Here is a 17,742-nt window from a genome sequence, read left to right on the forward strand (position 1 = left end):
TTCTTTCATTTATTTTTTATCATGTATTTATTTTCAATTATTTATATTTTCATTTATGGACACTTTCCGATGGTTCTGTTATTTTTCCCTGTGTATCGGCTTCGATGTCCGTCGGCACGCGAAATTCCCGTGCTTCCCTATTTTCTCGGGTCGCTCACGTGCATTTAGTTTTTAAAATTTATTTATTTTCATTTATTTATATTTTCAAGCCTGGTGTTTGCTTAGTGGTTCGGGTGGCGGCTTGGGATCCCAGGGTCCTGAGTTCAAGCCCCGTTGGCTGCTGAATTAACACCAGGGGGTTGACTCAGCCTGTCATCCTTCCGAGGTCGGCGAAATGAGTACCAGTGTACTGGTCCCGGTGTATGCCCCGGTAAGAATAGGTATACCATATCCCTGTGTGTCGTAAGAGGCGACCAGGGTTGGCGTCAGGAAGGGCATCCGGCCATAAAACATTGCCTCAAGAAAAAGCCAAACCCCTGCACAGCAGGGAAAAATGGCTGTAAAAACGGTCATTTTTTATATATTTATTTATATTTTCATTTACAGATGCTTTCCGACGGTTCTGTGATTTTTTTTCCCCAGTGTATCAGCTTTGATGTCTGTTGGCACGCAAAATTACCATGTTTCCCTCTTGTCCCGGGTCGCTCACCTGAATTTATTTTTTTCATTTATTTATATTTTCATTTACAGGTGCTTTCCGACAGTTCCGTGATTTTTTTTTTCCCCGGTGTATCGGCTTTGTCCATCAGCTCATGAAATTTCAACTATCTACGTCACCCGGAAGGTACCAAACAATATCAGCGAGTCAGTCAGTGAGTGGTTAGAATGAGCTTTATATATTAGATGAACTATTTGAATAAACAGAGATTTCATGGCATTACCATGGACCAGCACCCAAAAGGGGTGATTGGCACAGATTAAAATTGACATATGTGTGCAGGATGTTGTACGCCAACGAGGTGGGGAGGTGCAAGACAGATCTAAGGTGATTAGGATACAACCTGGCTCTCCACTGAGGCTCGAGGTAGAGGCCAAAGGCTGGTACACAACCCGTGCATTGATACTTACACCAGGTGCTTGGGCTGGCCTGTTGCTCAAACAGCTTGGCTTGTGGGTTCCTCTACAGGTATGATCTCTTCTTAAATTGATTGACTTTGTATCTTTTTATCTCATGCCATGTCTCCATAAGGTTTATTGTCCATCCAGTTTATGTCGTGATCATTGTGATTTATGTTCATTTATTGTCCATCCAGTTGATGTCCTGATCGACACCCACCAAGACATGTGGGAACTCTAAAAAATGTACTGGACCTGCACAGTAAAGCCATTGCTCAATTTTGAATGTCATGAAATCAATCCTGAAGCATCATTACATTTACATTTCAAACGAGAATGGCACTCGGTAGAGCGCATACCTCCGCCAGGTTGAACAGTTTATGTTTGGTATCCCACTGGTAACAAGATGTGGTATACAGAATAAAATTGACATGTGATGTGTGCAGGAGGTTGTGCAAGCTAAAACATATTGGTCCAGTGTTTGAGTCGATGCCGTTCTCGAGTCTGTGCTTTATCAGTGCCCAGGCGAGATACTCTTCTAGTCTTGGGGGATTTCATTGCACTGTCATACTTATTCATATTAATTTTATTGGTTCACGAGCACTAGCCAGAGTGACCACTATATTCGTTGTGTCTGTGTGTCTGTGTGTATGTCTGTCTGTCTGTCCAGAGCACAACTTCGTGGGATGTGATCCGATTTGGATGAAACTTGAATATGATGTTTATCAATGCCTAGTTTTGTCTTCCTGGTGATGGGCGTCCCACACCCATTGTGGGCGGAGCCATGCCCACTTGTAATTTTTGTTTTTTTCTCGATTTTTTTTTTTTTTAATCGAAATTCCCGCTCGAGAAAATGTGCGCATTGGCCATATGTATAACATATAAAAATTCAGTTTGATTCGGTCAATTTTGAGGGAGAAGATAGGTTTTTGAAGAAATGGGCGGTGACAGATAGTAGGGTAGCAGCGAAGATTGCCCATTGTGGGCGGAGCCACGCCCACTTGTAATTTTTGTTTTTTGGTTTCACGAGCTGACGAGCGCCAGCCAGAGTGACCACTATATTCGTTATGTCTGTTGGGTAGTCAATCTCGTCTACCCTTATTATCAGTATTTCCGTCAATGTTTGTTGGGTAGTCAGTTTGTTGAGATTGTTTTGAAAATTTCCTACCCTTATTATCAGTATTTCCGTCAATGTTTGTTGGGTAGTCAGTTTGTTGAGATTGTTTTGAAAATTTCCTACCCTTATTGTCAGTATTTCCGTCGATATGTTGGGTAGTCGATCCAGCCGAAAAAAAAAAAAATTGAACTTTGTTCTACCCTTATTATCACTTTTTCCGTCGATATGTTTGTCTGTCTGTCTGTTCGGTCCAGTGCTCCGTTAATACAATGGCGATTTTGATGAAACTTGGTTGGTAGGTTCATACCATGACCTAGTTGTGTGCAAATGAGAACCGTTGCTATGGACACCACCGTTGCCTAGCAACGGGACTTTGAAATTTTTGAAAAATCATAAAAAATTATTTTTTTTTTCGAAAATCAAAAATCGGTCCACGAGCGACTGTGGGCAGTACATTCAGCCATATTGTCAAAAATTTCCAGCCGAATCCTATGAAAACTGTCGGAGAAGATAGACTTTGAATGAACCCTGTTCGAAAACAATAAAAAAACGAAGTTCGTTACATCTCAGAGACAATGTCAGATATACATTAAACTGGTATGGGAGGTTCATGGTATGTCCTAGTTATGTGTGAGAAAGAACTGTCGCTATGGACCCTCCGTTGCCTCGCAACGGCCGAAAACCTCTCAATGTGGGGGTATTTTAACGAAAAAACAATCTGCAGCATTAACGCTTGAAGCTAGAATCATGAATTTTCTTGTGCTTAATCCTCAGGTCATTCCCCATCGAACGGACCCATCGCGACTACCCATGTCCGCCTACCGGCTTGTTGGGTAGTCGATCCAGTCGGAAATTAAAAAAAAAAAAAATTTGAAATTTGTTCCACCCTTATTATCAGTTTTTCCGTCTATGTTTGTCTGTCTGTCTGTCTGTCCCTCTGTTCGGTCCAGTGCTCCGTTAATACAATGGCGATTTCGATGAAACTTGGTTGGTTCAGACCATGACCGAGTTGTATGCAATTGGGAACCGTTGCTATGGACATCACCGTTGCCTAGCAACGGGACTTTGAAATTTTTGAAAAAATCATAAAAAAATTATTTTTTAGAAAATCAAAAATCGGGCCATGAGCGGCTGTGGGCAGTACATTCAGCCATATTGTCAAAAATTTCCAGCCGGATCCTATGAAAACTGTCGGAGAAGATAGACTTTGAATGAACCCTGGTCGAAAACAATAAAAAAATGAAATTCGTTATATCTCAGAGACTGAGTCAGATATACATGAAACTGGTATGGTACGTTCATGGTATGTCCTAGTTATGTGTGAGAAAGAACTGTTGTTATGGACCCCTCCGTTGCCTAGCAACGGCCGAAAACCCTAAATGTGGGGGTATTTTAACGAAAAAACAATCTGCAGCATTAACGCTTGAAGCTAGAATCATGAATTTTCTTGTGCTTAATCCTCAGGTCATTCCCCATCCAACGGGCCCATCACGTCAGGTTATATTGGGTAGGCGACTACCCATGTCTGCCTTCCCGCTTGTCTGTCTGTCTGTTGGGAAGTCGATCTTGGCGAAAAAATTTTTTTTTTCAAATTTGTTCTACCCTTATTATCACTTTTTCCATCGATATGTTTGTCTCTCTGTTCGGTCCAGTGCTCCGTTAATACAATGGCGATTTCGATGAAACTTGGTTGGTAGGTTCATACCATGACCTCGTTGTGTGCAAATGAGAACCGTTGCTTTGGACCCATCCTTTGCCTAGCAACGGGACTTTGAAATTTTTCGATTTCGATGAAACTTGGTTGGTAGGTTCATACCATGACCTAGTTGTGTGCAAATGAGAACCGTTGCTTTGGACCCATCCGTTGCCTCGCAACGGGACTTTGAAATGTTTTGATATTTTTGAAAAATCATAAATTAATTTTTTTCGAAAATTAAAAATCGGGCCACGAGCGGCTGTGGGCAGTGCATTCAGCCATATTGTCAAAAATTTCCAGCCGGATCCTATGAAAACTGTCGGAGAAGATAGACTTTGAATGAACCCTGGTCGAAAACAATAAAAAAACGAAGTTCGTTATATCTCAGAGACTATGAGTCAGATATACATGAAACTGGAATGGTAGGTTCATGGTATGTCCTAGTTATGTGTGAGAAAGAACCGTTGCAATGGACGCTTTTTTTTAGCTAGTCGCGGCTGAAAAACTACTAAATTCGACTTGATTGACTACCCATGTCCGCCTACCGGCTTGTGTGTCTGTGTGTCTGTCTGTCCAGAGCATAACTCCGTGCACTTCGATCCGATCTTGATGAAACTTGGTTATGTGTTCGATATCAGTCAAGTTGTGTTTTCCTGGATGAGGGCGTGCTACGCCCATTGTGGACGGAGCCACGCCCAAAAAATAGCCATTTTTAGGGGGTAGTCAGATTAAAAATCTATCTTCTCCTCGGGAATTTACTGAATGGAATGGGTTCTGAATGGAATTTACTGAATGGAATGGGAATTTATTGAATGGAATGAATGGCCCAGCCAATGAGAAGCCAGAACGCCGAGGAATAAGTCGAGTGGTGAGCAGTCGGTCTGGGTGGCTTGGTGTTGGTCATGGTGGCTTTTTGTCTGTGGTCCTTTGCGGTGCCCCCTCGTGGTGGTGGTGACTTAGCAGCCAGGGTCGTGGGCCCGTGGACTTCGGGTCGTGGGTTCGAGACCCACCGTGGTGGGTTGGAGTCTCGTGTGACCGCACGAGGCGGAGAGGTACCCGACAAGGCCCTGGTCCCCAGCTCGCCTTTCCCTCCTGGGCTGAGGGACCGAATAAAGACCCCACGGGGTCCATTTCGTGTGTGTGTGTGTGTGTGTGTGTGTGTGTGTGTGTGTGTGTGTGTGTGCCCCGTCTGTAAGTTGAAATTGTTAAGTGCTTTTGTTCATTGTACATTGCTTTTATTCTGATAACTATGCTCTTTGTGCTCCCCTGCCCCCTGATAAATAAACCCCCAATTATTCAATGTACCAACTCGTTGTCTGTCACTTTCTTTCATTGACCGAGCACGGTGCATAATGAGAATTACAGAGGCCGTGTGCCGTAAGTTGCCATTGGGACCGGCACGGCTCTGGTAACTCCTGCTCGGTACGCCGGACCCGAGTCGGTACATGCGACTTGGCTCTGACAGAGTCGGCCGAGGGGGTGGTTTCCCCGGTAGCGAGACGGCGTGAGTACTTAGGTAAATTGGAATTAGACAAGTGGACCCTACCTCACGCCGTCGAAATATTGGCGACCATGGTCCTTTAAATAACCCGTGATCTTTCGGAGTTGTCCGGGAGTCATGACCTAAATTCCGGGTGTTCCGTGGGGGACGGCTCTACTGCTCCCCCTGGTGGTCGTTTATTGCCGCTGAACCCCGGCCCACAACAATATTACTCGCCTCCACTTGGGGAGTTGGGGGGAGGGGGGGGAGAGAGATATTACCATTTACTCGGTCAATCTGTTGATCAAATTTACTCTGCAAAAGGCCCGGTCACACCTTGACGTTTTAGCCAGCGATGGCAACGTATTAAAATGTATCGAAAACGCTGGCTTACGTTGAACTTTTGATGTTTTTTTTTCAAGATTCGGACGTATTCATAACGACTTGGTCTTATGTATAACGCATTGGTAACGGACACAGAACGTTTCGTTGTGTTATAGATAACTTATACCAACGAATGCTGAACCTGTTGTCGGCCTACACAACCGATGCCCAACGATAGTCTAACTTCGGCATAGCGCGTTGCACGCATCGCCGACGATGTCGTGACGTAGCCTATTAAAAGGCTGACGCACAACGATTCGAATCATAACTGCCGTAGAAATGGAAGTGTCAACATCGCGGTCACACCTTGGCGATCTTGCCAGCGTATGCCGACCTAAGAAAAATGTGTCTAAAACGTTGGGGCACGTCAAATACGGTATGAGTAAGTTTGGTATACATGAGTAGAACACTAAAGTACGCTATCATACGTCGTAGTAAGTAGAGTACGTCAAGAAATTTTAAACATGTTCAAAATTTTACGACGTACTCGGCGTATGACACACGTTCCGCATGCGATGGGGATAAGTTTTACACACGATATGTGGACGCTTACACACGTCCACAAAGGCTACTCATAAGCTACTCATAAGTCGAAACACGTCGCGGTAATGTCTTTTTTACGCGAAACTTATTTCTAACTTATGTTTGACGTGCTTTGAACCAATTCTTTACGTAGTCCCAACACACATCGACGTATGTAGACGTATTCCAATGACGTCTTCCGGTCGACAAAAAAAAATAAATGAACGTGTTTCTAGCTTACAACTGCCATATAAAGACGTGTTCCCAGCGATTTTGGGAATTGGTATATAAAAATGGTGTTCATAAAAGGGGAACCCAACAGTGTTTTCTAGTCCTTTTTGAGTCGATGTCCATGTCAGCAGTAACAGTATAAGTATCAGTATCAGTATCAGTATTAGTATTCGTATTAGTAGTAGTTTGTTCATGTTGGCAGTAGTAGGTGAGTGTGAGGGGGAGGGTGTGGGTCCTTGCGTTTAACGATTTAAATGATAAACTCAACGATTTAAATGGCTGCATCTCCACTATTGAAAGTAGATGCTTGCGCTCAACAATTGGATTTTTTTTACACTCAACGACTTTTAAACGGTACCGCTCAACTATTTTCATTGTTTGCAATGAACGATTTAAATTGCTGTCACTCGCCTTTGTTTTTTGACGCTGGGGTTTGGAAATTTGAAGCGTTTCTTCTGAACGTGTTAAAACGCTCAAACTCGACTATTTTAAATAGACGCTGCCGATGGACAATTGGAATCATAGCCAAGCTAGACATCGAAGTGTGAACATCCTCGTCATGCCCAAGAAAAGTTTGAAGAATGCTGCAAATAAGTGTCCTGGCCGTGGCCGTGGACGCTGACGCAAGGACGATCCATTATACCGACGTCTTTCAGCCTATGAGTAACTTAAAAGTAACGTCTGTCAATGTGTGGCAACGATCGCAGACCGTGCATACAACTTGTGGCCAGCGTAGCGGAACGTGTGAGTCATACGCCGGCATACGTCGTGAAATTTCAAGCATGAAAAAATTTGAGGACAACCAAAAAGTACAACGTTTAAAGCCAACGTACAACGATGTATGGCAGTGTTTTTCAGCGTGCTCTCAATGTTATCAAAACTTACCCATAACGTATTCAACGTGTTCCAGCGTTTTAGAAAAAAAATTCAAAAATCGGCATAAGTTGGCTAAAACGTCAAGGTGTGACCGGGCCTAAAAACACGTGTTAGCATTCTGTCTTGAGTTATTTTTCTGGCAGTTGGTGTCCTGCAAGATAGCGATTTGGGACCGACCTATTTCTTCACATATTGTACATCAATTACCTCTTTGCTTCCTTCCAGGATACTTCCTGTGTAAAATTTTGTGGATAAGTCCACCCTGTGTAAAACAATACACAACACTTCTGAAAGGCAGCGTGATGCTGCATCCATCTCTGCAGAAAAACAATTAGCCATTGGTCAGCTACCCAGAACATTTTTATTTATTTATTATTATTATTATTTTAATGTCGAAGGCTACAGGCACGGACTAAATAGTCCTCATCGAGGCCAAGCCTTAAATAAAAGAACTGCATAGAAAGTAAGAAAAGAGAGAATAAAGTGAGGAGGGAAAATGAGTAAGAAAAATGTATGATGAAAAGTACATGATGATTGTTTGCAGAAAAGAGAGATTAAAGCTATCCCGGTAGCTGTAGTTTGAGTGAAACAAAGTAAGAGCAGCAATCCTGACATGGAGAGTGTAAGATGGTTCTGGGCACCACTTTAATGCTCATAAGTCAGAACGGTAGTACCACCCTGAGCGGTTGCTGTCTACAATATACTACCTAAAATTATTACTCTGCGAAAACACCGGCATGTGAGCTATTGCCAGCATGTTTTTAACATAGGAGAATTCTGTGCTCTCACTCTGTCCCTCCCAAAGAACTGGCTTTTGAACCCCCCCTCCCACCCCCTTTCCCCACTCCCTTTCTCTAGTATTTTTATCTGGCCAATTATTGGAAAAGGTGTACTTTCTGAAGCTCCTTGGCCTCACAATATATCGCAATCTGTTTTTGGCAGACAACGTCACCAAACTGGCTTTGAAGGCAGGCCGATGCCTCTGTATTATCAGAGCTATGTCCACTCTGAGCTGCTCCTACTTCACTACATGTTAAGACCTTTATCTGTAGTATCATTGAGTATGACTCCTTACTTTGGCCTGCTTCAGATGCTTCCTATCTTGCTCTCCTGGAAGTAAGCTAGTCCATTGATCTCCTTGTTGTTGGAATATCTCAGCAGGAGGCAGTGATTCATCAATGTGTCTCCTCTCCCTCGGATGGACGTTAAATTGGTGTCCCATCTGCTGGCATTAGTTGGTGGACGTTGAATATCCCCCAAAGAGTTGGTGAGCTATTGCCGGCACCATGGTCAAATTCCTGTCCTTTGAAGGAGGGGGCATTGCATCAGCAACACAGCCGATTTTAGCCAAAGATGCAGCCCAGCAGAACAGTGCTGCATACGAAAGAAGAAGAAGAAGAAGCAGGAGGCCGTATCCAAAGTTCTGCTCACCACTCCAGGCAGATTAATGTGCTGTTTTCTATCACTTCACTTCTGGCCTCATTGCTACCACCCTCTCATCTCTCCGTATTTTCATTAGCCCATCCAGATCCTTTGCATTCATCCATAAGCCAACACCTGGTGACGGTCCCCATTTCAAAGCTGAATGGTCACCTCCATTTTTTCATACCTCCTTTCTGTCATGTGTAAGTGATTCAGTTTGTCTGCTCGTGCTGCTATTCCACCAGACCAGTGTTGTCCACAAGACGGCGGTCCCTTCGGGTGGGTGCCTGGAATGTCCTATCCCTAAGAGAGGATGATCACCCGTCTCTGCTGTCATCTGAGCTCCAGCGTTTGAACATCGGGATTGCAGCACTTTCTGAGGATCAGAAACTGGATAGTGGTGAGATAATGGTGGGTGGTTACAACTACTACTAGTCTGGTCGCTCTGATGGTTAATATGTCCAAGGAGTTGCTGTAGCTGTGTCCAACAAGCTGACTCCCATGATAATTGAGGTAACAACGGTCAGCGAGCATATTATTAATTGATTAATCAATGAAATGAAAAATTATCTTAATACCCAAATCACTTGTTTACTTATGTCCAAATATCAGCTTTCTCGCTCAAAAGGTACCTGAGATAGTGCCAGAATGAGAAATGAAATAAATAATTCATAAATCGATGATAATTAAATAATTAATCAATTAATTGATTGATCAAAAAATAAAAAAAATACATTTTGCCAAAGCACATCTTTACTACTGTCCCCAAATTTCAGCTTCCCAGCTCAAAGGATGGCTGAGATATTGCCTGGACAAACAAAAACAAACAAGAAAAAGAGCAATCAGAGATTGCAGACCCTCGCCAGGACTTCTTTTGAATGGTGTATTTTATAGCTTTTAGGGTAAATCCAATATGGCTGCCAAACCATGTGACAATGGCATCATATCTGTGAACCTTTTGTTCTTCATGGACAGGCGGTCATACATGTAAAGTTTCACCTCGATCTGTAAAGCCACCTCAGAGAAGAAGATTTTTGAAGGTTAAAAAAAACAAAAAACAATATGGATGCCGAATCAAGTGATCGATGATGTTATCGATTTGTTTTATCCCGAGATGACCCTCACAAATTTTCAAACTAATCAGATGTGGCATTCTACGTATGCAATTATGACGTCATAATGAAGGCACCTATTATGTCATTAAAAAAATCACACTCATTAGGCATGAGGTGTACTTGCTATGTGCAAAATTTCAATTTTGTCTTTGGTGCAGTTTCTGAGATAGAGGTCCAAAGTTTTTTCTTTTCGTTTTTCCAACATGGCTGCCACACCATGTGACCTATAATGTCACAATTATCATTACAACATTCTGCACGAGTAGTCGCACCAATGTTGAAAATTTCGTCTCAATCCGCCAAGCGGTTGCAGAGAAAAACACGAAAGTTCTGTACGGACAAACAAACAAAATAAACAAACTGACAAACAAGACGACGACGTTGTGCAGAGCACGATACTTGCAAAATCCATGAAACAAATTTGATCTCAAAAACAAAATAAACAAACTGACAAACAAGACGACGACGTTGTGCAGAGCACAATACTTGCAAAATCCATGAAACAAATTTGATCTCAAAAATGATTGGTGGTTGAATTAAATGACCAAATACGCAGCTCCTCTTCAAATTGCAAGTGAATTGGATGAAAATTGACAATTTTAAAAATTCGGACATTGTTGACCTTTTGGCCTATGTGGACCTCCAAAATAATTGGTTTAATTCAGTGACCTGAAACATAAATCCTCTTCAAATTTCAAGTCAATCAGATGAAAATTGAGGATTTTAGAAGCACCACCCTAATTGTTGACCTTGGGCCTGTGTTGACCTTTTGATCTTCGTTGATGTAAAAAAATTGTCTGGTTGAATTCAGTGACCTGAAATATACATCCTCTTCAAATTTCAAGTCAATTGGATGAAAATTTAGGATTTTAGAAACACCTCCCTAATTGTTGACCTTGGGCCTATGTTGACCTTTTGATCTTTGACCTAAATAAATTGGTTGGTTGAATTCAGTGACCCGAAATATATATCCTCTTCAAATTTCAAGTCAATTGGATGAAAATTTAGGATTTTAGAAATACCACCATAGTTGTTGACCTTTGGCTTATGCTGACCTTTTGACCTTTTGACTTAAAAACAACAGGCCTCTTCCTTATGACAAACTCTACCACGTGATTAAGTTTCGTAAAGATGGTTGAAAATTGTGACCTGTAGGAGACAGACAGACAGGCAAACAAGCCGGGAGATGGACATGGGTAGTCGAACAAGTCGAATTTAGTCGTTTTTCAGCCGTTACTAGCCAACAAAAGCGTCCATAGCAACGGTTCTTTCTCACACATAACTAGAACATACCATGAACCTACCATACCAGTTTCATGTATACTGTATCTGACTCGTAGTCTCTGAGATATAACGAACTTCATTTTTTTTTATTGTTTTCGACCAGGGTTCATTCAAAGTCTATCTTCTCCGGCAGTTTTCATAGGATCCGGCTGGAAATTTTTGACAATATGGCTGAATGTACTTGCCCACAGCCGCTCGTGGCCCGATTTTTGATTTTTGAATAATTTTTTTTTTGAGATTTTTTGAAAATTTCAAAGGTCCATTGCGAGGCAACGGATGGGTCCATAGCAACGGTTCTCATTTACACACAACTAGGTCATGGTATGAACCTACCAACCAGGTTTCATCGAAATCGCCATTGTATTTATGGAGCACTGGACCAAACAGAGGGACAGACAGATAAGCCGGTAGGTGGACATGGGTAGTCGACTACCCAATAGAACCTGACGCGATGGGCCCGTTCGATGGGGAATGACCTGAGGATTAAACACAAGAAAATTCATGATTCTAGCTTCAAGGGTTAATGCTGCAGATTGTTTTTTCGTTAAAATACCCCCACATTTAGAGGTTTTCGGCTGTTGCTAGGCAACGGAGGGGTCCATAGCAACGGTTCTTTGTCACACATAACAAGAACATACCATGAACCTACCATTTCGGCCATCAGCCATGGCTCAGAAAGTGCCTGAAAATCAAGTTTCGTTCCACTCATCGGGGGGGGGGGCGTGGAGGGGGGGTGGTATTCAAAACCTTGATAATATGATAGTATATATCCAAATACATACGTATCCAAAAGTTCTCCACTCAAATAGCCGCAGTTATTGTGTATTTTCATCTTGAAAATCGATGCGTTTCGCCCGCGCTCTTTCTTTTGAATTTTCTCCACACGGATCACGTGTAGGCCACGTGACGCCTCGACAGCCAATAGACGCTCCCCGTGTATTATTCACCAGGACAATGAAGCGAACGAAGAAGTCAAACGTTTTACGTCTGTAACATGGGATAAATGGAGAGAAAGTGTCAACAAATGGCTCGTCTTAGACGGTCACGAACGACGTTTAGCCGAGAGTGCTGGCGCGGGAGGACTAACTTCGATCATGGGCCTATTGTACCCGGATCGCCAGTGTAAACATTTCAAGCTACCTCCCGGTAATCTGAAATCGATTTCATCCTACCCCCTACGATTTCAGATTACCCCCCTCAAAACATTTATTTATGTTGTTTATTTACAAAAAAAATAGTAATTTAATTGATATGGAAAAAAATTCGGGAAAAAAAAAATGACAGGCTGTCAAACCCCCGGTGCATTAATTCAGCGGCCGACGGGGCTTGAACTCAGGACCCTAGGATCCCAAACCACCACCCTAACCACTACTCAGGACCCTAGGATCCCAAACCACCACCCTAACCACTACTCAGGACCCTAGGATCCCAAGCCACAACCCTTACCACTACTCAGGACCCTAGGATCCCAAGCCACCACCCTAACCACTACTCAGGACCCTAGGATCCCAAGTCGCCACCCGAAACCACTATGCCAACACCAGGCTACACACTCAGCCTGTCATCCTTCCGAGGTCGGCAAAATGAGTACCAGTTCCAGTGTGTGTGCTGATAGAGGGGCACTGCATCAGCGACACAGTCGCGCTTCAAGAAATGAGAGCTACCCTGGCAGCTAAGCTGCCATACGACCACCACCACCACAACGAAATTGTGAATTAAAAATAAGCTGCTTTCATTGCCTTTCTTATACATTGATTTTATTGCGTCGTTTCCATAATTGTAAGTATGGTCTGAGTTGGTTAAAAAGATAAACCAGTTTGTCTATTTGGATCAACTATATCGAAGAAGGATTTCATAAAAACTGTGGCAAAAACTATAACTGTATGAGAAATACTGATTTCAATTAATAACGATATTAAAATAAAATCAAAATTAATTGCAAACTCTTTCAAGGCGGTCACGTGGTCAATAGTTTTTCCCTAATTAGTTTCCAATCTTATATATTATTTCCGAGTTTGTGGTTTCGTGTCTCGCTATCTTCGACTTTGTTCTGCGCTCGAGTAACGTGATATTCGGCTTACATTATCTCAAAGACCGTATGAGGTGCATGGTGAAAAAAGTAAATAAAATGGTTCTGAAACAGTGAAATCGTATTCCACTTACTGCATTAAAGTAAAATTACTACTGATACTCTGCATCAGTTCCTTTCTCAAACACACCCACCCCAACATGTCGCGCAGAGCGCGGGTTATGCTAGTTTCAATTAAATTACTATTTTTTGTCAATAAACATACATAAATAAATGTTTTGAGGGGGGTAATATGAAATCGTAGGGGGAAGGATGAAATCGATTTCAAGCTACCCCCGGGGGTAACTTGAAATCAATTTCAGATTATCGGGAGGCAACTTGAAAGGGGGGGGAGGGGTAGCTTGAAATCGATTTCAGATTATCGGGAGGTAGAGTCCCTTAATAGAGAGAGTAGCGACATAGAGGGTCCGGAAAAATCTAGTCACGTGATTGCGTGGAGCCATTTTGAGTCCATCGCGGACAGGATCGGATGCTTATCGGTCAGCGTTTTAACGTTCCTGCTGTACGCAGCGTTCTCATTAGTGTTTTACATCGGTTTTACGACAAAATGACAGGTTGTTGCGCCTTTAGGTGCACAGATAGAACGGAGAAGGGATTCAAGATGTATAGATGTCCATCAGATGCTGAAAAATGGAAAATCTGGGAGAACAGAGTCGGTCGTGTTGGATGGAAAGCAACTTCTTCGTCAGTTCTCTGCCAGGTCAGTGTGATGGTGGTCATGGTCCCATATGCGTATATTTGTGTGCTGCGAGTGAGACTGGCCTTAGCTTTGGCTTTCCAGGCTTGTTATCCATTGCTCGTGGATTAATTAGCACTTGAAGGGGAAGGCATCTTTATTTAAAATTAAGTTTGAGTTAGAGTCTTCGAGCGAGATCAATTAATATAGGGTCTAGATCATGTCTCCAAAGTCAGACTCGGACTCAAAGTCAAAACAAAGACGAATGAACGGAGAACGGATCCGGGCTAACTCGGCCCACGGGCTAACACGGCCCACTCTTCAAAGGCAGGGTTAGGGTCAACACTAACCCTAATTCTGACCCTAACCCTAACCCTAAACCTGACCCTAAACCTAAATCTAACCCTAACCCTAAACCCTAACTCTAACTTTTAAGAGTAGGTTATTCCAAATATTTAAAATCTATTGGTGTGGGTGTAGACTGCCAGATCTCAGGATACTAAGCAGGTCGACACCCCATAGAAGCATAGAAGGAGTGTCGAATGGTCGGGACTGGCTTTTACCTTCAGGGAATGAGGAAAACATGAGGGAAACATAAGGGAAATGAGGGAAACAGGGAATGAGGGGCCGGGTGGGGTGGGCTACTCTCTTTTTGGTGGGATTAATATATAATCTGCAACATGCAGCAAAGTTTAGATTAATAATTGAAATATGAAAATTAAACAAACACAAACATATACCCACACACGATAAACAAGGTCAAGCAAATGCAGAAATACAAAGATAACTATTAACATTGTATTGTACATTGTACATGTATAAGCAGGGAGGTGAGAGTTCGAGTCTCGCTCTCGCCTCCCTCAAATTAAAATGAGGCTGAAATAAGCAGCACGTGGACTTGTCGAGTTCATTCCTTCTTTGTCATGATTCTAAATGTCTGTGACAGTTAAATCACAACCAGCTCTGTGAATTTCTTCTTTATCATATGGCTCTTGGTTGTCATAAATCTTCTATTTTGTCATCTTCACATAATTTGTCCATTATCAACATGGAAAAGACCATTCCCATCTCTCATACATGGAGAAGATAATGGAATACACGGTTCAATGCACTAGCGCCATACGGCGGCCCTCCACGCGCACCGCACTGAAGAATGGACTCAAAATGGCATCAAATCGTTAGTTGTCGCTACTTTCTCTATAAAGGGACTCTATGGGGAGGTAACTTGAACAGGGGGGGGTGTAACTTGAAATCTTTACACCGGCACTCCGGGTACAATAGGCCCATGATCGAAGTTGGTCCTCCCGCGCCGGCACTCTCGGCTAAACGTCGTTCGTGACCGTCTAAGATGAGCCATTTGTTGACACTTTCTCTCCATTTATCCCATGTTACAGACGTAAAACGTTTGACTTCTTCGTTCGCTCCATTGTCCTGGTGAATAATACACGGGGAGCGTCTATTGGCTGTCGAGGCGTCACGTGATCCGTATGGAGAAAACTCAAATGAAAGAGCACGGCGAAATGCATCGATTTTCAAGATGAAAATACACAATAACTGCGGCTATTTGAGTGGAGAACTTTTGGATACGTATTTATTTGGATATAAACTATCATGTTATCAAGGTTTTGTCTACCACCCCCCCGCCCCCCGATGAGTGGAACGAAATTGCCCGATACAGCTTATGGCTGATGGCCTAATACCAGTTTCATGTATATCTGACTCATAGTCTCTGAGATATAACGAACTTCGTTTTTTTTTTTGACCAGGGTTCATTCAAAGTCTATCTTCGCCGAGAGTTTTCATAGGATCCGGCTGGAAACTTTTGACAATATGGCTGAATGTACTGCCCACAGTCGCTCATGGCCCGATTTTTGATTTTCGAAAAAATACATTTTTTATAATTTTTCAAAAATTTCAAAGTCCCGTTGCTAGCCAACGGTGGTGTCCATAGCAACGGTTCCCATTTTCACACAACTAGGTCATGGTATGAACCTACCAACGAAGTTTCATCGAAATCGCCATTATGTTCACTGAAATCGCCATTTTAAATACTGATAATAAGGGTAGAACAATTCTCAAAAAAAAAATTTTTGAATTTTTTTTTTCGACTAGATCGACTACCCAACAAACATATTGACGGAAATACTGATAATAAGGGTAGATAGATCGACTACCCAACAGAATAACAAAATAGACTGACCAATATACTTGAAAACTTCGATTTTGCAAGTAACAAACAAACGGACCCAAATGCAATACCCTCCCCTTCCGCGAGGGTAACAAGAAAACAAATTAACGGAGTGAAAACTGAGTACTCCCTTCATGACGTCATGCATCACCGAGATATGGAATTGGGAAGGAGTTGTGTACAACAAGCTGATTTGATTTTGGTTCAGTTCTGGATCCAGATCCAATCTATCAGTGGGATACCAAAGGTAAACTGTTCAGCCTGGCACAGGTTCCGCTCTACTGAGTGCCATTCTAGTTAATTTTGCTTCATTTTTTTTGTACACTGCTCCTCCCAATTCCATATCTCGGTGATGTGACCTGTATAGGCCGACTTTCTCGGTGATAGGCCGACTTTCTAAAATCGTCAATTTTCGTCCGATTGACTTGAGATTTGACGAGGAGTTGCATATTTGGTCATTGAATTCAACCACCAATTATTTTTGACGTCAAATTTGTTTTCTGGATTTTGCAAGTATCGTGCTCCACACGACGTCGTCTTCTCGTTTGTTTGTCTGTCCGCTCACCTCCAGCCAAAACAGCTCAACTGATTGTTCTGAAATTTTCTGAGATTATGGTCACTGATCCTGCAACAGTCCTGCATTGAAGTTTCGTAAAATTTGTTTGACCAAAAATGTTAACAAAAGGTCAATTTGGGCCAAATTTTCTAAAATCCTCAAATTTCATTCGATTGACTGGAAATTTGAACAGGATTTGCACATCACGTTAACGAATTCAACCACCTATTATTTTTGAGGTTAACTTAGGTCAAAAGGTTAACATAGGCCAAAAGGTAAACCCAACATAGGCTAAATTTTTAAATTGTTTCAAAAATTGTCAATTTTCATTGACTTGAAATTTGAAGACCATTTGCATTTCAGGTTGCTGAATTCAACGACCAATTATTTTTGAGGTCAACATTGGCCAAAAGGTCAATTTGGGCTAAAAAAAATTTAAATCCTCACTTATCATCTGATTGATATTAAGTTTGTAGAGCATTTGCATATCAGGTCAATGAATTCAACCACACATTAGTTTTAAGGTCAACGCAGGCCAAATTTCTATAATTGAAAGGCCAAAAACTATATATGTGTCTATGTATGTTTATATATATATATATATATATATATATATATATATATATATATATATATATATATATATATATATATATATATATATATGACAAAACAAGCTGGATGAGTTGAGTAGGTGACAAGAACAAGCGGATTCGATTTTGGTTCGGATCGAGCCAATCAGTGGGATACAAGACGTGAATTGTTCCACCTGGCAGAGGTGTGTTTTCTCTTTTTTTGATTCATATATTAATTGATTAATTACTTAATTATTATCGATTTATTAAGTACTTATTTATTTTCTTTCTCATCTGGGCAATACGTCAGGCACCTTCTGAGTAAAGAAGCTGATATTTTGACATGACAGTGAATAAATGCTTTGGCCATTAAGGGTATTTTTCATTTCATTGATTAACCAATGAATTAATTTCTTTCTTGTTTGTCCAGGCGATATCTCAGCCATCCTTTGAGCAAGGAAGCTGAAATTTGGGG

At 41.9% G+C, this 17,742-nt stretch overlaps 1 protein-coding gene across 3 annotated transcripts in view; it reads left to right on the forward strand.

The window, feature by feature from the left end:
* PIPOX (pipecolic acid and sarcosine oxidase) overlaps positions 1-17,742 on the forward strand; it is a 78,215-nt gene that overhangs the window by 39,256 nt on the left and 21,217 nt on the right. For 2 of the 3 annotated variants that reach the window (XR_015062229.1, XM_085897303.1), the window contains exon 4: positions 941-1,126. The exons of the other annotated variant lie outside the window; for it this stretch is intronic. Coding sequence is in view for 1 of the 2 variants with exons in the window: in XM_085897303.1 (XP_085753429.1) it covers positions 941-1,126 (186 nt within the window). In the remaining variant the exon portion in view is untranslated. The remainder of the gene's footprint in view (positions 1-940; positions 1,127-17,742) is intronic. 3 annotated transcript variants of the gene reach the window in all.

The sequence above is a fragment of the Eptatretus burgeri genome, chromosome 10 (assembly GCF_056783735.1).
Source record: "Eptatretus burgeri isolate ZD-2024b chromosome 10, Ebu_testis_v1, whole genome shotgun sequence".
In the NCBI taxonomy this organism is placed as follows: Eukaryota; Metazoa; Chordata; class Myxini; order Myxiniformes; family Myxinidae; genus Eptatretus; species Eptatretus burgeri.